We start from the raw sequence: 20,432 nt of genomic DNA, 5'->3' as shown, positions 1-20,432 counted from the left end.
GGGACCTGCCCTGGAGGCAGACAGAGCCCCAACAAGCAGGGAGGGTGAAAGGACAGAGGAGAGGAGATGTCTCATTCCTAGTGTCTCTTAAGGATGTGGCCTGATAGGTTGGACTCCAGCCCTACGCATTCACACAGGTGCAAGTTGACATAAAATCTAACTGCCACAGCCAGGAAATCCCTGGGGTGGGGTGGCAGAGAGGAAAGGAGGAAATCCCTGTCCCATAGAGCTTCCTAATATATAACAAAATCTGAGCAGTGAAAGCTTAAGTAGACTTTTTTTTCTTCATTGATCCAATTTTTATTTTTTAATTTTAATTTTTTAAAAATAATTTTATTAGGGGCCCTTACAACTCTTATCACAATCCATACATACATCAATTGTGTAAAGCACATTTGTATTCATTGCCCTCATCATTCCCAAAATATTTGTTCTCCACAGTAGACATGTTTTAAGGCAGTGCGTATCAAACTGTAAATACACTAATGAATCACGGGGGATCTTGCTAAATTGTCAATTCTGACTGAGTAGAATTTTGATTCTCAATTCTTTCCTTCCAATAGAAGTTACACAAAAAGGCTTTTCATATTTTTCTGGGTTTTAAGCTTTCATAAACCAGAAACCCAGGTGACATTGAGTTGATTGTGACTCTTGACAACCCCTTGTGTACAGAGCAAAACTGTGTTTCATAAGGTTTTCGGGACTGACTTTTCAGAAGCATATTGCCAATCCAATCTTCCAAGAGGCCGCTGAGCGGGTTTGAACCTTTAATCTTTCTGTTAGTAGTCCAGTTTTTTGCTGGTGTACCTCCCATGGACTTGAGCTTTCATATGTACAATTTCTTTCATTAAGTGTAGTAGGATGTGAAAGGCTAATTAACACCCCGTGATAGCAGATGACACACTTGCTTTCTGAAGGCAAAGAGGGCTTGAAGCCCTCCCTGATGGAGACCACAGACTGCAGCCTTCAGTGTGGATTAGGCTCCGGTGCAGAGAAAACAAAAACCCTCTCAATGGGACCGATAGGACAATACCACGATAAACGGAGCAGAGATTGAAGTGGTCACGTACTTCCTGTTACTTGGATCCACAGTCAGTCCCACTGAAGCAGCAGTCAGGAAATCAAGCAATGTTTTGCACTGGGTAAATCTGCAAATGGTCTCTCAAAAGTGTTCAAAAGCAAAGATGTCACTTTGAAACCAAGGTCAGCCTGGCCCAAGCCGTGGTACCTTAAATCTCATGTGCATGCCAAAGCTATATGCAATGAATAAGGGAGATTGATGAAGAACTGATGCATTTGAATTATGGTTTTGGTGAGAAGTGAATGTGCCATGGACTACCAGAAGGTACAAATTTGTCTTGGAAGAAATCCAGCCAGAATGCTCATGGAAATAGTGAGACTTCATCTTACACACTTGGACATGTTATCAGGAGAGAGAAGTACTTTGTCAAGTACAGAGTCCGTGAACAGGAAGACCCTCCGTGAGATGGATTGTCACAGTAGCTGCAACAGGCTTACAAACCACAGCTGTGAGGGTGGCCCAGGACCGGGCTGTGTTTTGTTCTCTTGCACATGGGGTTGCTGGGAGTTGGAACTCCCCTGGCGACTCCAAACAACATCAGTATGTTTTTCTTCAAGTTTTTGTCCTAAGTATCTACTGAAATATGTATAAAGAACACATGCTCTCTGGGATTTGTTTCAAGATCACAGGAAAGAATAGGAAGTAAATGGAGTGTACCTGGGGGTGAATTGGTGAGAGGTTGCTGGGACTGGATGGTGGGTAGGATAATTTATTAGTAATAACCGATGGTAATGTAGTAATTTTGCTTTAAAATAGTTGGTTTAAAAATACAGTAATGAAAAAAATACAGTAATGAACCAGATATAAAACTTTAGAACTTGACTAGACGAGAGCATGTGTTCTGGTACAGATCAGAGCTCACAACACAGGGCATCCAGTTCAGGTATCCCCCCCCCCTCCCCCAACAGTAATGGGAGTAGCGATTCCAGGAGGGTAGGGGGGGGTGGAGGGTAGAAAGGGGGAACTGATACCAATGATCGACGCATTACTCACCACCACGACCCCCTCTCCCCCACCCCAAGGGGAACAAACAATAGAAACATGGGTGAAGGGAGACAGTGATCAATGTAAAATATGAAAATAATAATAATTTATAATTTATCAAGGGTTCACGAGGGTGGGAGGGTGGGGGAAGGAGGGAGAAAAAGAGGAGCTGATACCAAGGGCTCAAATCGAAAGTAAATGTTTAGAAAATAAATACAATTATGTTTGATACAATTGATGTATGGATTGTTATAAGACCTGTAAGAGCTGCCAATAAGATGGGAACTGGAAACACATGGCATCCAGGACAGATGAACCCCTCAGGACCAGTGGTGAGAGTGGCGATATGGGGAGGGTGGAGGGAAGGTGAGGGAGAAAGGGGGAACAGAGTACAAGGATCTACACAGCCTCCTCCCTGGGAGACGGAAAGCGGAGACGTGAGTGAAGGGAGACGTTGGAAGGTGTAAAATATGACAAAATAATAATAATTTGTAATTTATCAAGGGTTCATGAGGGAGGGGGGCAGCAGGGAGGGAGGGGAAAATGAACTGATACCAAGTAGAAAGCACATGTTTTGAGAATGATGATGGCAACATATGTACAAATGTGCTTGACACGATGGATGTGTGGATTGTGATAAGAGTTGTACGAGCCCTCAATAAAATTATTTAAAAAAAAACAAACACACTAAATTCTAGAATTCATTTTCTTGTTTAAGACTCTGTTTTTATAAGTTCCTCCCCCCCTTACCCCCAAGTAAATTGAGTATGTGTCCTTGTCTTTGTAAACAGACTGTGTAAATGACCATGTGTTCCTGTGTCTTAAGCCTGTCCTGTGGCATTTGTACTCAACTCTTGCTTTGCTTTCTCTCTAGGCCCCGCCTTGGCGTTACCCTTCACAAGGCTGTGGTAGCAGGAGCCCTCTATCTTTTGTTCTCTGGCATGGAAGGGGTCCTCAGAGTTACTGGGGTCAGTACCGCCTCATCTGAGTTTGTGTGGCCAGTTCAGAAGTACTGTTTTTGTTCTAAGGGGGTGAATTGGAAGGCTCTGGGAAAGCCTCTTTACTGTTTTCTCTAAGGCATCTTCGGGCTGATTTGTAAAAATGTAGAATAATTCATTTTTGTCTGTCCACTAAAGCCAGATCCGCTGCCCTTGAGTCTGTTCTGACTTACAGCAATGTCTATAGAGTTTGGGAGACTGTAAGTCTTTACAGGCGCTGACGGCCTCATTTTTCTTCTGCAGAGCAGCTGGTGGGTTGAAGGCTTGATCCTGTCAACCGGTTAGCAACTCAGTGCCTAACCCACTGGGCCCAGACTCCTTACTCCAGCCACCAGAACTTTGTAAAATTAACACGTGACTGGGAATGAATGCTTTCCCACTGGTCTCATTGTTTATAATTACTTAATTGCTTTTTCAAATCACACTGTCTTCTTGTTAGAGTTTTAGCCATTAACCCTGTCGATTTTCCTCTTCCTCTGCTGTAGTATTTTTCTTACCCTGTGGCTCTGATAGTAAACCTGGCCCTTTCAGCGGTTGATGCCTGTATTATTTTATGGATATCCTTTCATAAGGCCCTGTCATTGGGTAACCATGGTGATAACAGATGCCACACGTGTGAATACACGTGTGAAAACAAGCAGCATGGTTTCAGGGACAGATAATTACCCTGTACTTTATTTGGACGTGAACACTTTATTTGTTAAAATTCCATTGCATTAAGCTTTTAGAAATCAGTGATTCTTGGTGTATCACTGATGTAGACATGTATTATTTAAAAAAATATTTGTAGGGTCACTTTAAACCGGTTGCTAAAATCACACTAAGGGGATAAGTATTGTTGGGGTGGGGATTCATAAACACTAATTTTTTCTGTGTGGTCATTTCTTAACAAGGATCTTAGTTTCTTGTTAGGAGCTGAATGGGGATTACTTCTTATTAATTAGCCGCATGTTTCATTGCATTGAGATTGTAATTGACCATTTATGTGAACTGCTTCTAGTTGTCTGCTATGAGGGATGGTTTGCCGAGAGGAGGAATGATGTAGGTGCCAGGTTGTTACTCCTTGTGTTTTCTCCCACTTCAAATGCCAAACCTATCCAGATGATTGTGTAAATGCAACATTGTATGCTGGGTCTGCTCTCTGCCTCTCTAGACAACTCTTCACCACCTGTCTTTCTTTGTCTGCAGGCCCAGACTGATCTTGCTTCCTTGGCCTTTATCCCCTTGGCTTTCCTAGACACTGCCCTGTGCTGGTGGATATCCTTCTCCCGGACTTGATCAGTGGCTGCTCATTCTCGCCTTGGAAATGGCGCTCCATTGGTCTTTCTGCAAAGGGGTGCCGCTTTTGTTGATTTCTCCTTAGTCAAGGGAGTAGGGTATTTTAGATTTAACAACCTGAGGGCTCAGGTAAGCTTGGGTTTTATTATTATTATTTTTTCTTCTAATTAAAAAACTTTGCCTACTGTGGACTGATCACAAGACAAATGTTACTGGCTCTTCTTTTTTTTACTGCCTCTTCTTTTTGAAATGAGCATTTTACCATGATTTCTAACTTGATGTGTTTTCTAGCTGCTGTGGATCTGCTCTTTCTATTAGCTGCTAAACCTGAACCCAACTCCAAACCCATGTGTACTGCTGTTGATTGATTTTAATTCATAGCAACCCTAGAGAATAAAATAGAACCACCTCAGAGTGTTTCCAAGGCTGTAAATCTTGTGTGGAAGCCGACTGCCCCCCCACCCCCACCCCCACGCACACATGTTCTGATGGGTTCTAACCATCAACCTTTCAGATGGCGGCTGAGCACTTCACCCTCGTGCCTCCAGGTCTCCTTAAATCATTGGCAATTATTCAATGCTTTGAAAATTATGAAAGGTTTTGATTCTTAAAATGTGGTTTTTCAGGAACAATGGTAGATGGCTTAGCTTTTCTAAAAAAAAGTCTTTGTAGGTTTAGTACATTTATGTTTTAGGGTGAGTATTTCATTCCTTTATTCAAAAGCTAATATGAGATTATGTGAAGACTTCTACCCTTAGAAGTACTGGTTCATTTTGCAGGCACGGTCAACCAGCAGATAATAAACTAGTTTGATTCTTTTTCACCTGTTCTTAAAAGGAAATATGTATTTATTAGGGATTTGGCCCTTTGTGTGAAAGAGTCAAGTTTTTGGACTTTTGGGATTATTTTGCCGTTGTCTTGTGTGTATTTGTTTGGTCCTATATACAATTGGGTAGTAATGTCTTGATAGCCTGTCATTGTTGCAGAAAACAATATGAACAAAAATTTGTATAATTTTGTGAATTTGAATGGATTGCCATATGTCAAAAATGTTTGAAATTGAAACCTCTTAAGTCCAACTGGCCAAAGCTTTTCTAGGTCAGTATCTTTCTTTCCAAATGTGCTTTTTGAACATGAGAGTGTGTGGGAAGAGTGGAGAGAGGGATATGGGATTGACCATTCAGGAAGGTAACACATTGTCTAGGTAACAGCCAAGGCTCTATCCAAGAGCACAGCAAGCTCCAGCTCCTTTATTTTCATATCTGCTCTTCATTCTGAAAGTTCGACGTGAGAACAGACATGTTCTTTAGTTGCCACCAGGCCCCCCTTTCTCTCTCTAGCAGTTCCTCTCTTTGGGAATAAAACTTAGAAAATGGAGAGTTGTTGCCTTTGGAGCGTCAGTGCCTGGATTCTCAGCTGATTATAGGGTTCTATTAACCCAGAGTAGTACAGGCAGCTGATGGCAGGTTCCTTAAGATGCCATGAGGGACTGAGCGTAGAGTTTGGGGGTATTGCAGGCACAAGCGCAATTATGGCCTTAGCCTTGGTTAGAGGGCACATGGGAGAATGAGCCATGAACCTTAAAGGAAGAGAGAGGATGATGCTAACTCTTGGTCTCTTGTCTGTAACTCATTTTCAGTGCATCTTCCATTTGTCTATTTTTTAACATTATTTTGTGTCTCTTTAAAGCTGCTTTTCTCTAGTTCTTTAAAAAAATATGTTTTTCCTCTTTCTTTTTTCATTCTTATTTTCTTTGGGTTCTGTTATCTAGTCGGTGTCTCAATAAATGTGATGACTTTCTAACTAAGTGTAGTGAGGGTTGGGGTGTTGATGAGAATATAAGTGCTGTAAGGCCTCTGGGATCCCTAGCTCTATCAGTTATAAATGCAGATCCTCAAAGGAAGTAGAGGATTAATCCACTAGTTTGTTTTTTTTTGAATGTTTATTTCCTTGACTTGCAAACACATATTTATTAGCCTGACTCAAACAATGAAGCTGCTGAAACTTCGGAGGAACATTGTCAAACTCTCCTTGTACCGGCATTTCACCAATACACTTATCTTGGCTGTGGCAGGTAAGTCAAGAACTTGCTTCCTTCTGTTTAAATTCCTGTCTCAAGAATTCACGAGTGGGCTCTTTAAAGTCACATAGAGTCTTGTGCCTTTCACTTGGAAAGAGGTCTTTCAGCTTCTCAAAGGGCCCTGCAGTTCAAAAAAGATCATGACCCACCTCTTTGAAATATAATAGCTGAAAACCACCCTTATGTAATTTCATATCATTCCCTCGTAGTGTGTCCATTCTTTCCTGTTTCTGCTCCTTTTCTTGAGACAGTTAGCCTGACTGTCAAGTAGCAGTTGGAGTATTTTGTGGGAGACATTAACACGATTTGATTTTGTTAAGTGGCTATAGCATTTACGATTAGAGCACATTGTAGCTTTTATGCATGTCATAAAAGTGAGTAACTTGCAGACTGAACTAAACTAAGCTACCCTGCTTGCCGTGTAGCCCTTTGAACAGGCATAGTGAGGTCTGGTCTATGACCGGAGCCAACTCTTGTTTGTGTTGCATTTCATCAGCTCTCTCAGCCTTTTGTTCTCTTCTGCTTTAACCCGACAGCCAAAGAGAACTATTGTTAAGTATATTGAGGCTAAAAGAATGAAAAAATAAAAGCTAATTATACTTAATAAGAGGCCCTTAGCTTTCCAAATTTTTCTTTTCAACCTTATTTATGGGTTACCGTTAAATTTTACATTATTGTTAATTCTGGAAAAGTCATATTCCAGTACCTTGTTTTCTATTTCTGAGGGTTACTGAATAAACTTACAAAAAGAAAAGCACAGAAATGATTGAAAAGAGCTTGAAATTCCACTTTTGCTAAAACAGAAAGTTCTTTATTGTTAATGTTTCATATGTAGTGTGGACCACCTTTGTTGTAGGTGTTGAGTAAATTTGTGTTGAATAAATTTGTTAGTAGAACAATAGTGATTATTTTATATTAGGAATTAAGGTGTATGGATTTCTATCTAAGCAGAATTAGGGAATATAATTGGGTAGGAGGGGTGGGAACCAACATTCATATTCTGACCATATTTTTAAATTTTTTGTAGCATCTATTGTGTTTATCATTTGGACAACCATGAAGTTCAGGATAGTGACTTGCCAATCAGTAAGTTGTAAGCCCATGCATTTATGGGTAGCACATGTACTATCTTATGTCGCAAGCAAAAATCAAATCCATTGCCATGGGGTCAATTCTGACTCATGATACTGATGGTAATGTGAAGGTTCTTGTAAGTCTATATGGTCCAAGAAATTATGGCTAGATCTCTACGTTGTAGGGTAGATCACCCCCGCCCCCATGTGTTGTCTTAACTGTTCTATGTGGTCAAAGTGCTTGGTATTACCATTTTTACTATTATTTTCATCTGACTACATATCCCAATAGTGAAAAGTTTCTAAGTGATAGCTGCCAGACCAAACTCACTGACATTGAGTCAATTCTAATTCATGGTGACCCTTTAGGGCAGGGTAGAACTGCCTCTTTGGGTTTCTGAGACTGCAACTGTTTATGGGAGTAGAAAGCCTCATCTTTTCCCTGTGGAACAGCTGGTGATTTTGAATTGCTAACCTTTGAGGTAGGTTAGCTGCCCAATGCTTAACCACTATGCCAGCAGGACTCTTAGTGATAACCCCAGTCTTTCATAAATCTAACTTTAATAAAAAATTCTGAAGAAATCCAGAGTACTGAACATTAGGTATGTGTGAATAATGATCATCTGAGTAGAAGCCATGCCCTTAGTGTCTGAACACAAAGCCTGGCCAGTCAGGTTAAGACAATATAGTACAGGATTTCTTTGGAGGCAACTAAGAATCTGCTTAGGTGAATTACAAAGTGCAAATGAAAAATAAACACGAAGAACATAATGTTATGTTCTCATGCCCTGTATAATAACCCTGTCTGAAGATTCTCAGAGCTATAATGAAGCTTTGACAATTGCTCAGTTTCGTTGGTGCTGTTTGTTTAGCAACATTAACAGTACAAGGGCAGAAACTAGACTCATTTATCCCAGCACTTTGCACACATAGGAGTTGGCGCCTAGCAGGCTTTTCTTATACTAGACAGAGACTTTTTGAACAAAGGTCATGGTAATGTATGTGTGTGTGTGTGTTTGTATATTATATTTTTCCTCTTTTCGCAGGACTGGCGGGAGCTGTGGGTGGACGATGCTATCTGGCGGTTGCTGTTCTCAATGATCCTCTTTGTCATCATGGTTCTCTGGCGACCATCTGCAAACAACCAGAGGTTCTTAGACTCTTCTTATTTACTCTGCTGCAGGATGGTGCATTGGGAGACAGCGTCCAGGCTATGTCTTACAGTGGAAGGAACATTGGGTCTGGAGTTAGGAGAATTGGTCTCAGCTCTGCTACTAGTTTTTTGATTATTGACATGTTGCCTCTTGTTACCTCTCTGGAACTTAGTTTCTTTTTCATATAATACTAGGGAATTGAACCAGTTAATATGAAGTCCCTTTCAGCTTTACATCTTCTGAAAATACTTTTTCTCCCTCTTTTCTTTCAAAGCATTGCACCCACTTCCCAACTCCTGTGTTAACAGCCTAATGTAGTTATTATTTTCCCTCATTATATAAATACATTATGGAAATTCTGTCTCTAGCAGTGAAAAATGTAGTAACACCTGCATGGTCTTCCTGCCCAGGGAAGCCTACTAACGGTTAGCATGCAAAGTAAAATTGTTATTGGTGGCTGCTCATATAAGCACCCTTTGCTTGGCATGTACCAAATCCCTGAAGGAAAGCAAAAGTTGATCATAAATTGCATTGTAGAGGCAGCCTCGCCATGGTGATCTGTTCTTATCAGTTAGTAAACCAGTCAAGTGCTGAGTGCCCAGATGCCAGCTGTGAGTCAGCTATGCAATAGGCCCTTCTAGAAACCTGCTAAGTTAACTTTGTCTGCACCTATTGCCATCAAGTCCTTTCTGACTAAGAAGCCCCTGTGACCCAGAGTAGAACTGCCTCGGAAGGTTCTTCAGGCTATAATCTTTTCGGAAGCAGATTGCCACATCTTTCCCCTTTAAAGCTAGCTACTGGTGGGTTTAAACAGCCAATTTTTTGATCACCAGGTGAACACTTAACCACTGAGCCACTAGGGCTTCAGGGGGATTAAAAATAGAGCTACAGCAATGTATTAAATGTCCTTGTACATCTAATTTTATGCACTCACCTCTGATAACAGTTGCAAGTTTGACAAGTTCCCCAAATGACCGTCTGGTTTGATAATTCTCTAGAAATGTTCAGAATTCACTGAAAACTGTGAAAACTGTGCTACAGATTAGTTTATTACAGAGAAGGGATCCAAACAGATCAGCCAAGAGAAAGGTATATAGGACAGTCCAAGAGGGCTCCATAGACAGAGCTCCTGGTCATGTGCTCCCTCGAAGTCATGCATGGGAGTGTGACAGTATGTAGAGTTGACAACTAAGGAAGCTCACCAGGCCATTGGTGTCCAGGGTTTTTATTGGGGCTTTATCATACACTGTTTGGCTGGCTGACCTTTTGTCTCCGGTCCATTCCATAGGACAGGCTAACACTTCAGTCTCCAATTTCTGTAGAAGTCAAAGCCCTCAACATAAACCACATTGTTAGATTATAATCCTATCAAGTAGGACACTTTAGGGGCCTAGAGATCACCACCACCACCTGCCAGTGAGTTTGTTGGAGTCTGGTTGCTATGATACTGGAAGCTATGCACCAGTATCTTAAATACCAGCAGGGCCACCCAAAGTGGTTCGATAGTGCTGTCAGACTAAAAGTAGACTGTGAAGAAGGAACAGACTGTCTACTTCGCAAGATCAGCCACTGAAAACCTTATGGATAGCAGTAGAACATTGTCAGATAGATGCGTGAAAATGAGCCCTTTCAGCTTGGAAGTCATCAAGAAATATGAATGGGGAGGAACTGCTTCTTCAAAGTAGAGTCGACCTTAATGATGTAGATGCACTAAAACTTTTGGAACCTTCATTTGCTGATGGGCCATGACTCAAAATGAGAAGAAACTACTGTAGACATCCATTAATAATTGGAACTCGGAATGTGCAAAGTATGATGTAAGGAAATTGGAAGTTATTAAAAATGAAGTGGAACTCATGGACCAAGGTACGAGATACTGAGCTGAAATAGATTGGCATTAGCCATTTGAGTCAGACAGTCATATGGTATACTATGCTGGGGATGATAATTCAAGAAGAATGGTGTCACATACATAGTTAAAAAGAATCTTTCAAGCTTCATCTTGAAGTATAATACTCTATGGAAGCATTTTTACAATGAAGCCCAATTAATACAACTCTTACTCAAATTTATGCACCAACCACAAGAGCTAGTGATTAAGAAACTGAAGAATTATACCAGCTTTTTCAGTATGAAATTGATCAAGCATGCAGTCAAGATATATTGATAATTATTAGCAATTTAAATGCAAATGTTGGAGCAAAGAGGAAGAAAAAGTAGTTGGAAAATATGGCCTTTGGTGATAGAAAAACATGCTTAAAGTATCTGAAGGTGGAAGGCCTGAAGAAACAATTCAAGCCTCAATATGCAGTATTGAAGGATTCTGTGGTCAAAATATTGAATGATGCAGGAAGCATCAAAATAAAATGGAATACACAGAGTCTCTACCAAAAATAATTGGTCCACTTTCAATCATTTCAAGCATTTAAACTAGAACTGATATATTGGAGGAAGTCAAGTCCAAGTGGTACTGAACGGATAGTGAAAAATAAGGGTCCAGGAATTGACCACACCAATGGAAATGTTTGAACAAGCTCACGAAGCACTAGAAACACTGGCTTAGGCTAAGAAATTTGAAAGAGATCTATATATACACCCGTTCTAAAATTAATAACACATGCAATAGAATTTTGATGAAGCTTCAATCAAAAACAGTTGCAGCAGTACATTAACAAGAGCTGCCAGAATTTAAGCCAGTTTCAGAAACGGACATGCATAAAGGAGATCATTGCTGACAACAGATGGGTCTTGTCTGAAAGCAGAGACTACCAGAAAAAACATGTTCACTTGCATTTAACCTGTGACTGCAAATGCATTCAACTGTATCAGTCATAAAGAAGTAGCAATGACTAGAAGAATGGGAATCCAGAACACTGTGGCCCATCAAGGGGATTGGATAGCTTATTGATAATACAAAAATAAGGTACATGACACCTTTGTAGGAGGGTGACTGTCCAAATAAAGTATGTGGATTGGTTAATTTTGCCATCCCATTAGACTTAAAACGAGTCATCCTAGAAGCAGAAAAGAAAGGCTTACCTGCTTCCCAGAGGAGATAGGACTGGAGTGCATGTTTGGACCTGGAGTCCCAGCACTGAGTACCTCCTGGACCCAGGTGACAGACAGCGCTGTAATACTGGAGACAGCCTAAATTGTTGAGAAACAGTGGCCACAGAACCACGAGAGGACAACAGAGCAGTGGACTTCCTGGCCCACGGAGCAAGGCACCGACTCACTGACCAGAGAACCTTTGGGCTAGAGACATCCTAGAGTAGAGCCTCCAAGCACATGTTGATGGAGCCAGAGAGCTGGGTTCCTTTGGGCAGGACCCTTCCTGGTGGAGTGTCTGGGCTCTTACTTACAGAGCTAAAGAGCTTTGTAATACTTGCTGGAGAAGGGGCAGAGGACCAGTGAGAGGACTGCCTGCTGACATGGTTGAGAATAGGCTGTACTGTTCAAAGAACTGTATCCTTTGTCACTCTTGGTCCTGAGTGAATAACCTGTTACTACCCTAATAGACCCCATAACTATGATCTTTGAATTTCATTTTTCAATAAACTTTTTGAAGCGCCCTCATAGAAAGTGCCTTGGGAGATGGGTGGTGTCAGAATTGGTCCAAGGTTAGAGAGAGATGATGTCGATGGACCTCTGCCTCGGAGGAATTAAGTTTGCGTTGTTGATGCTGGAAATGCTTCTCTCTCCTCTCCCCTGTGAAGTTTCTGAGTTTTTGTTGTTTTTTATGTAGGTATTGGTTATTTGAGCCTTCTGTGAATTTTGGGCCATTTTTGGGGGGTGGGCGGGGTATTTATTGATTAATATCTTACAGAAATTTGTTATATTTTAGATGCCAATATTTTGCCTGTTTGGGGCATCATTGTACTGGTTTGCTTTTTGGCTCTTATGAATGCAATATTTAAAAATATATATGGTTTTTCCAAATATATAGAGATGCTGTTGACTTTGTATCTTGTATTTATCTGCCATCATATATCATATTGTTAGGTCTGATAATTGGTAGATTTTTTCAGTAGAAAGCCTTTGTCTAAAGTAATGATAGTGTTCTTCCTTCTTTACAAAGTAATCTTTATGCCTCCTTTCTGTTTTTTTTGCATTAATGTTGACTAGGGCGGCCTCCAATATAATAATGAATAGAGGCTGCTGGAGACAGCAGTGGAGGTGGGCATAGCTGACTTCCTCTGGCTTCCCTATTGCCACGAGGCGAGAGCCAGACATACCTCCATGCCCCATCCTTCCCTGCCTATTCTGACACCAACCCTTCCTTCCATGCCACTCTACTTCTTCTCTGCTGGGTTTGAGAGTTTATTGCAATGGCCACACAGAACTCACAGACCATTCTCACAGGTAGGAGATTTATTAGTGAAGTTACTAGGTTACCACAAGTCAGGATCAACAAACAGTAAGGATACAGTCATTGGTTTCCTTAGCCAGCAGCCAAGTCACTGTAAGGTTCTTTGCCTCTCAGTCACATGGTCCCTTGGTCATTATCTCCATGGGCCAGGAATCCAGCCCACTCTGCCCCACAGTTCCATAGTCTCACGCCAGATGAGCAGGAGGTACCTGATAGCCTAGGCGATACACCTCTGCGTCTCCATGCCGAAGCCGGGTGCATTCGGTCTCGGCAGCGGCCTCCACCATCTCTTCATGCACATTGTAGACGCCATCTTCGAAAGCCCTCAGGTTTCTCTGCTGTTGCTTCAACAGGCTCATCCTTATAGCCATGGGAGTGCCCTGTTCACATAGTCCCACCCAGCCATTTGGTGGGAGTTACAGAGACTTGAATAGAATAGTCATATTAAGAAATTTCGGGGGGGGAAAAAAAAAAAAGAAATTTCGGTCTCTTGCTGCAGTACTGAGAGTGGGATTGCCCGGGAGCTCATCTGGGAGCTGGAAGCCAGGGATTGTTTTAAGAAAATGGCAGACAAGCCACACATGGGAGAAATTGTCAGCTTCGTTAAGGCCACGCTAAGAAAACGGAGACGCAGGAGAAGAACCCCCTGCCGACCAGAGGCCATTGAGCAGGAGAAGCGGAGTGAAATCTCCTAATCCTGGAGGAGTCCTCCAGACTGATGTGGAGGACGATGGACACAAAGCGACAAGCCACACAGTGCACCCACCGGCCTCCTGGTCTCCAAAGGGACTACCAAATTCTCCCGTCTGCTCTGGGGTACTATAGAAAATTATTTGTATGATTAATGAAAATAAAACACACCTCATGGCATGAAAAAGAAATTTCACTCTACCACAGAGGCACTGACAGCGGGCCTCCTCCTCTTAGTCTCACGTCCACATAAGCATGTCATGGTGACAGTAACTGACGCTTCACTGAGATTCTTTGTTAGTTACTCTTGACCCGGTGACAGTAGTTCTGTACTATTATCTTTTTTTTTTTTTAAACTACTATTATCTTATTAGGGTTTTATAATGAAAGGGAGGCTTAGAACAAGGTAGAATGAAAATAGCTCGCTACTATTAAATGGGAACTATTGGAGGTCATGGCTAAAGTATTTTGGGGATGGTCTAGTTGCCTCCTTTTGGTTTTATCTTCCCATCATCTTCCGAAAGCTGCTTTGCTGAATCTCTGGAAACTGGGAGAGAAAGGCATCTGAGACACATCTTCTCTCCACTTGGAAACTGAAATTTTAAAGTGTCAGGGAAGGAGGAGAGCAGATCTCCATCTTCGTAACTCCTTATTTGAAGGCTGAGCTTATATATTACATAACAATTTACTTAACACTGTGTGATATATACCCTTCTACATAAATATTTATTGACTTTTGCGCCAGGTATTGTTCTAGGCACCTTATTTAGAATAACTTAATTTTCATGAAATGCATTTGGAATAATGTTCTTTCATTGTCTCCATGTACAGGTGAGCAAACGAAGGCACTGAGAGATTATCTAGTCTGAGGTCACAATAATAATGTGGCAGGGTGTGAATTTATAATCCTGATACTGTCCTGCTTCTCCATTGCTAATTAGGCAATTGAGGGAAGGGAAGAGACTTTCATGACTTGTTAAGCTGACTGCAGTGTGAGTAATGGGGGTGCAAAGGTTTCTGTACTTTCCTTATTTTGTTCTTGTGCTCCCCACTGTCAGGTTTGCCTTTTCACCCTTGTCTGAGGAAGAGGAGGATGATGAACAAAAGGAACCTATGCTGAAAGAGAGCTTTGGTAGTCATAAAATTCACTTTTTTCCCCTTAACAATTCTTTCTGGTTATAGAAATTGCGAAAAGAAAAATATAGCATCTCCACTATCAAAATCAAAATATGTTGTTACAAGTACATTGTTTATTTTTAATAGCTGTGTTGTTGCTCAGTTTGGTATTTGATGAAGTTAGAGGGAAGAAGAAGTAAGGCTATGGATCTGATGGTGGAGCCAGAATCAATTCAGTCAAAACATGTGCATTAAAGGTCCAGTTTCGAGGGCCGTGATGGTTCAGTCGGAGAATTTTCACCTTCCATGCCAAAGACGAGTGCACCAGCCAGTGCACCTCAGGCACAGCCCCCACTGCCTGTCAGTGGAGGCCTCCAGCCTGCTAGGGTTCTGAACGGGCTTTCGTGGAGCTTCCACATTCAGACAGACTAGGAATGAAAGCCCGGTGTTCTGCCTTTCAGCACCAGCCCCTGGAAACCCTCTGGGCTACAGTGGGCACTCCTGTCGTACTTGGAGTTGCCATGAATTGGGGGCTCACTCTGAGGCAGCTAACAACAACCACTAGCACAGACCCAATTTATTTGCTAGATTTGAGTTGAAAATTTAACGTTGACCTTTCTAGTATAAATCTAAGATGGAGAAACCCTGTTGCTTAAAATAAAATTCTGAATCCATTTTTTGGTGACTTTTGCTGGTCTATTGATGTAGTTAACCAGTCTACATTCCTTTTTCTTCTGTAGAAGGAATGAAAATGAGAAGTACCAAACAAGAACCAAATGGAAATAGTAAAGTGAATAAAGCAGTAAGTATGACTTCTTTAGGAGCTTTGGTGGTGCAGTGGGGTAAGCACTGGGCTGCTAACCAAAAATTGGCGATTCAAACCCAGCAGCTGCTCTGTGGGAGAAAGTTGAGGCTGTCTGCTCCTGTAATGATTTCTAGTCTTGGGAACTAAATAGGGTTGCTGTGAATCAGAACGGACCCAGTGGCAGTCGATTGAGATGACTTCTTTTCTTTCCTCTTTGGTCCTGGCCCTTTTCTGCAGCCCTGGAGGAGTTCAGCGGTTATGGATCGCCCTAATGACTTTTGTGAATGATAACACGATTAAAGTGTTTTATATTATATCTTACTTTCACAGTTTTAAACAATGCAAGTGGTTTTGTCTAAGGTTTTATGACCTTTTAAGCAGGTGGTTTGGTACCTTGTGCTGAAATAGGAAGCGATCAGTCTGAGGGTTCTCTGTAGTGGTATCAGTGAAGCAATGGCCACAGGAGTCACCAGAAGTCTGCTTTGAAACAGGAAAGCGGTTTTCAGTCAGCTGTTTTCAGAGAACTGTTTTCTAGCCATTTTCCATTAAGGGCTTTAGGATTGACCGCAGCTTTTTAAGGAGCCCTGGTGGCACTGTGGCTGTGTGCTTTGGTAAAGATGTATAGTCTTGCGAGGCTTAGGTAGGGTCACTATGAGTCAGAATCAACTTGATTTAGTTGCAGTAGTTTGCTTTGTTTGTTTGTTTAGGTCAAAGAACAAAACTGGTGTCAGGCAAACAAATAATGACTTTTGAGAACCTTTAAAGATATAGGACATTATCTTATGTTTCTGTATATAGCTTTTAAAACTTTGACTTTTTGTCATCAGCCTTGTTTGCCATGTGAATGTACTACAGAGTTATCAGGTTATATTTAAATGTTTAAAAACCTGTAGGCCCTGACTCAACTCACTGCTGTCGAATCAGTTCGGACTCAGCTACCCTCTGGGATGGAATAGAACTACCTCTCTGGGTTTCTGACACTGTAACTCATTATGGGAGTAGAAAACCTCATCTTTCTCTTGCAGAGTGGCTGGTGGTTTTGAACGGTTGACCTTATAGTTGGAAGTCCAGCTCATAACCCACTGTTCTCTCAGGGCTCCTGTAGAGAGCTATTATTTAGTGTATATTAGTAACAATTGATACTTGTATGTTCCCGACAGGAAGATGATTTGAAGTGGGTAGAAGAGAATGTCCCTTCTTCCGTGACAGATGTGTAAGTTATTGACTCGGTCTCATAGTAAACCTCCTGCTTCATAGTTGGTACTACTGTTGCTTCTCTGAAGAGCATATTAATGAGGATGCTTTAGAACAGAAAGACTAGGAATACGAAGACAAAAATAATTGGGATTATTGGTTCAGATGAAATTTTTTGCTTGTAAATGTTTAGCTATCTTTCCAAAATCAATGGGTTATAATCCATTTGAAATTTCTGAGTTATTTTCCAGGGCTGTAATTTTAATGAAATGTTAGTCCATTAACATAAAACATGTTTTTTGTCTTTTCTGTATAGTTTCAGTAATTCTTAAAGTTTGTATTTGCTGTCCCCTCTTCTCTTAGAAGGATCATTGATAAGGTGTAAATCATAATTATAGAAAAACTATATTATCTCAGGATCCTTTTTGAACCATTTTAAATTCCTTTATTATGCATTGTTCACTTTGGCTTTTTTTTTTTTCCTTTGCAGAGCACTTCCAGCCCTTTTGGATTCAGATGAGGTCAGTAATCAAATCATACCATAAAGTGCGGATGTGGTGACTTACCTAATGTACTCGAGTATAAGCCGAGGCACCTAATTTTACCACAAAAACTGCATTAAAAATGTGCTGGAAAGCCTCGGTTTATACACGAGTATATACAGTAATAGGAAATATAATAATAATATGCTGAACCCCCTGGTAAAGGAGATTCTAACTTTTTTGACTTTGTAATGGCCCCAGAGAACTATAGTTGGTATAGCCGAAGAAGACTAAGAACACAAATTTTAAGATTAGAACTAAAACATCCAGGAAAACTTTCTTTCAGTATGTCTATTATCTCGACATATCCTGCATTTCTTTTCCAAAGTTATGGTATATGGTTATTTTTGAGACTACCTTCATTAAAATTTATATTCGCTCATTGTTTAGTTCCTTTATCTTTAAGAAATTCAAATATAACTTTAATCTAGGTTATAATAAAAGTGTGTTGAAAGAAATTGAGTAAAACACAATGGTGTCCAGGTAGAATCACCTGCCTGGTGCTCTTGTTTCTAGACGAGAAAATTAAGGTAGGCATGAGAAGCAAGCCTGAGGAAAAAGCAACGGGACTGAAGGTTCCAGAGGGACGTAGGGGGAGGAGGAGGCGGGAGAAGGGAAGCAGTGAGCAAACAACACCATCGACAGGGAAACAACTAGGGAATTAAAATCAACAACGAGGAGGACATAGAGATCCTGGGGGTGTTGGAGCAACGGCCATCTAGCTGAGAGGAATTACTAAGGCAGAAAGGTCAGTGTGATGGTGGGAAAGGAGGAATGTAAAAGTAAACAGGAAAGATCTAGGAAGCAAAGCTCTGGATAGAGGTATAAACATAGGTGTACACTTATGTAAATATATTAATTCATAAAAGTAGAGGTATTAGCATAGATACATATATTTATATGGTAATACATTGAGGAAGTGGATGGACTTTGGGCCTCTGCCTTCCTTCAACGCAAGAACATATTGTTCTAACAACCTGGCATTCTGTGAGGTTCACCCTCCCTGCACCATCGCTGAGGACAAAATGGGTGCACAAGCAAATGTGGTGAAGAAAGCTGATGGTGCCTGATTATCAAAAAATAAAGCATCTTTCTTCACCCCCCCACTATCATGACGCCAATCTGGCCTTTCATTGTGGGCTAGGCCGGAGCACGTACACAGGTACAGATAGGAGCGCAGGACACACTGAATCCAGGTCAGATAAATTCCTCAGAAGCAGAAATGGGAGTAGCGATACCAGGAGGGTAGGAGGAGGAAGGACGAAACCGCTGGGGAAGTGGGGGGGGGACAGCAGTTGTAAGATATGAAAATAATAATAATTTTAAATTTATCCAAGGGGTCATGAGAGTGGGAGGGTAAAAAGAGGAGCCGATACCAAGGGCACAAATAGGATGTGAATGTTTAAAAAATAGCGATGGCAATATATGTACAAATATGCTTGATACAATTACTGCATGGATTGTTATAAGAGCTGTAAGAGCCCCCAATTTAAAAATAATAATAAGGGGACGAACAACAGAAAAGTGAGTGAAGGGAGACAGGACGATATAAGATGTGAAAATAATAATCTATAATTTATCAAGGGTTCATGAGGGGTGGAAGGTGGAAGAGGGAAGGAAAAATGAGCTGATATGTGCTTGACACAATGGATGAATTATGGATTATGATAAGAGCTGTAAGAGCCCCCAATATAAGTGTTTAATAAAATAATAATAATAAACTAGAGCTAAAACAGAAAAAGAGTAGACTAACAACAGATTTTTAAAATAATCTCTTCTTTAATGCTAACCATATTATTTCCCTCTTCAAATAATTAGTATTCTAATGTGTTTGCTTTTTATCTTTTCCTAAAGCTCCATACAGTTTGTGTAGAAGCCTTTGAATGAACTTTTAGGCAAGCCTTGCAGTCTGACTTCATGCAAGCGAGTTCCAGACACGTTTTGGATATTAGGTTATTCTAGGGTGTCTTGTGGAAGCATCGTGCCTGCTTCTCACTCACTGTGTTGGATAAGCGCTTATAAAAATGATTTGTTCATTTTCCATCGACCTGCTGTGTACAGCAGCATTCAGACTCACATTCCTTAACTGTTTCCTTGAAATAATTAAAAACACTGCCCTTCAGATTTTCCAGATTAACACAGCCCTTTGCTTTCTGTGGTGTCTCCTACATTTCCCATCTGTTGAGCCTTGAATTGATCCATCTGTAGTGTGGCCTCTTGGAGTCCTTCTTGCTAATTGTTTGCCTCGGGCTTCCCTTTGACGTTGAGTCTCCTATTGGTTGGGCTAGATGGAAAACTTGACTGTATCTTGCCTGGGGATACTGTTTACTGTCATCCTATTGATGGCACCAACTTCATCCTGCTGCCCCTGTTTTCCTTTGTGGAAGTGCTATCCAGAACAAAGTGCTGTGTTGATTGGTAAGTTTGAAGGATGATAAATACCTAGTAAATATCAAGGCTTTTCTTCAAAACTGTAAAAGAACTTAATGACTTACAAGAGAAACAAGTTACTAAAAGGACTAGGAGTCAAAATGGCATCAGACTTTTCAGCATCAGCTTTGGAAACCAGATAAAAGAACAATGCTTTTGAATTCTAAGGAAAGTTATTTATAACCTAGAATTTTATATCCAGCTACTCTACCAATATGTTGTTGTTAGGTGCCATCGAGTCAGTTCCTACCCATAGAAACCCTATGCACAATAGAACGAAGCACCGTATGACTCTGCACTATCCCTACAATTGTTCCTGTGCTTGAGCCCATTGTTGCAGCCTTTCTTATCAATCCATTATATTGAGCACTTTCCACTTTTTCACTTCCCCTCCACTTTACCAAGCATGGTGTCCTTCTCCAGGGATTGGTCTCTCCTAACATTGTGCAAAGTACTTGAGACAAAGTCTCACCATCCTTGCCTCTAAGGAGCACTCTGGCCGTACTTCCAAGACAGATGGATTTGGCCTTTTAGCAGTCCACGGTACAGTGAACCCTCGTTAATCGCGATTAATCGGTTCTAGACCCTACTGTGTTAAATGAAATTTCGCGAAGTAGGATTCCTTATTTGTAAATCAA

General features: G+C 41.0%; 1 protein-coding gene and 1 pseudogene across 2 annotated transcripts in view; both read left to right on the top strand.

Moving 5' to 3' along the window:
- Positions 1–20,432, top strand: part of TMEM87A (transmembrane protein 87A) — a 47,501-nt gene that overhangs the window by 20,781 nt on the left and 6,288 nt on the right. Inside the window, exons 11-19 of one of the 2 annotated variants that reach the window (XM_045286500.1) lie at positions 2,940–3,033; positions 3,549–3,620; positions 6,307–6,415; positions 7,449–7,507; positions 8,541–8,644; positions 14,766–14,839; positions 15,564–15,625; positions 16,789–16,841; positions 17,313–17,343. In XM_045286500.1, coding sequence (XP_045142435.1) covers positions 2,940–3,033; positions 3,549–3,620; positions 6,307–6,415; positions 7,449–7,507; positions 8,541–8,644; positions 14,766–14,839; positions 15,564–15,625; positions 16,789–16,841; positions 17,313–17,343 — 658 coding nt within the window. Of the gene's footprint in view, positions 1–2,939; positions 3,034–3,548; positions 3,621–4,251; positions 4,321–6,306; positions 6,416–7,448; positions 7,508–8,540; positions 8,645–14,765; positions 14,840–15,563; positions 15,626–16,788; positions 16,842–17,312; positions 17,344–20,432 lie in introns of both variants that reach the window. The other variant, XM_004709371.2, reaches the window with a different exon arrangement.
- Positions 13,142–14,759, top strand: LOC123521271 (annotated as a pseudogene).

This window comes from Echinops telfairi, unplaced genomic scaffold, assembly GCF_000313985.2.
Source record: "Echinops telfairi isolate 266 unplaced genomic scaffold, ASM31398v2 ScPeMD7_8;HRSCAF=38, whole genome shotgun sequence".
Taxonomy (NCBI): Eukaryota; Metazoa; Chordata; class Mammalia; order Afrosoricida; family Tenrecidae; genus Echinops; species Echinops telfairi.
This window is presented reverse-complemented; position numbering and strand designations above follow the sequence as displayed.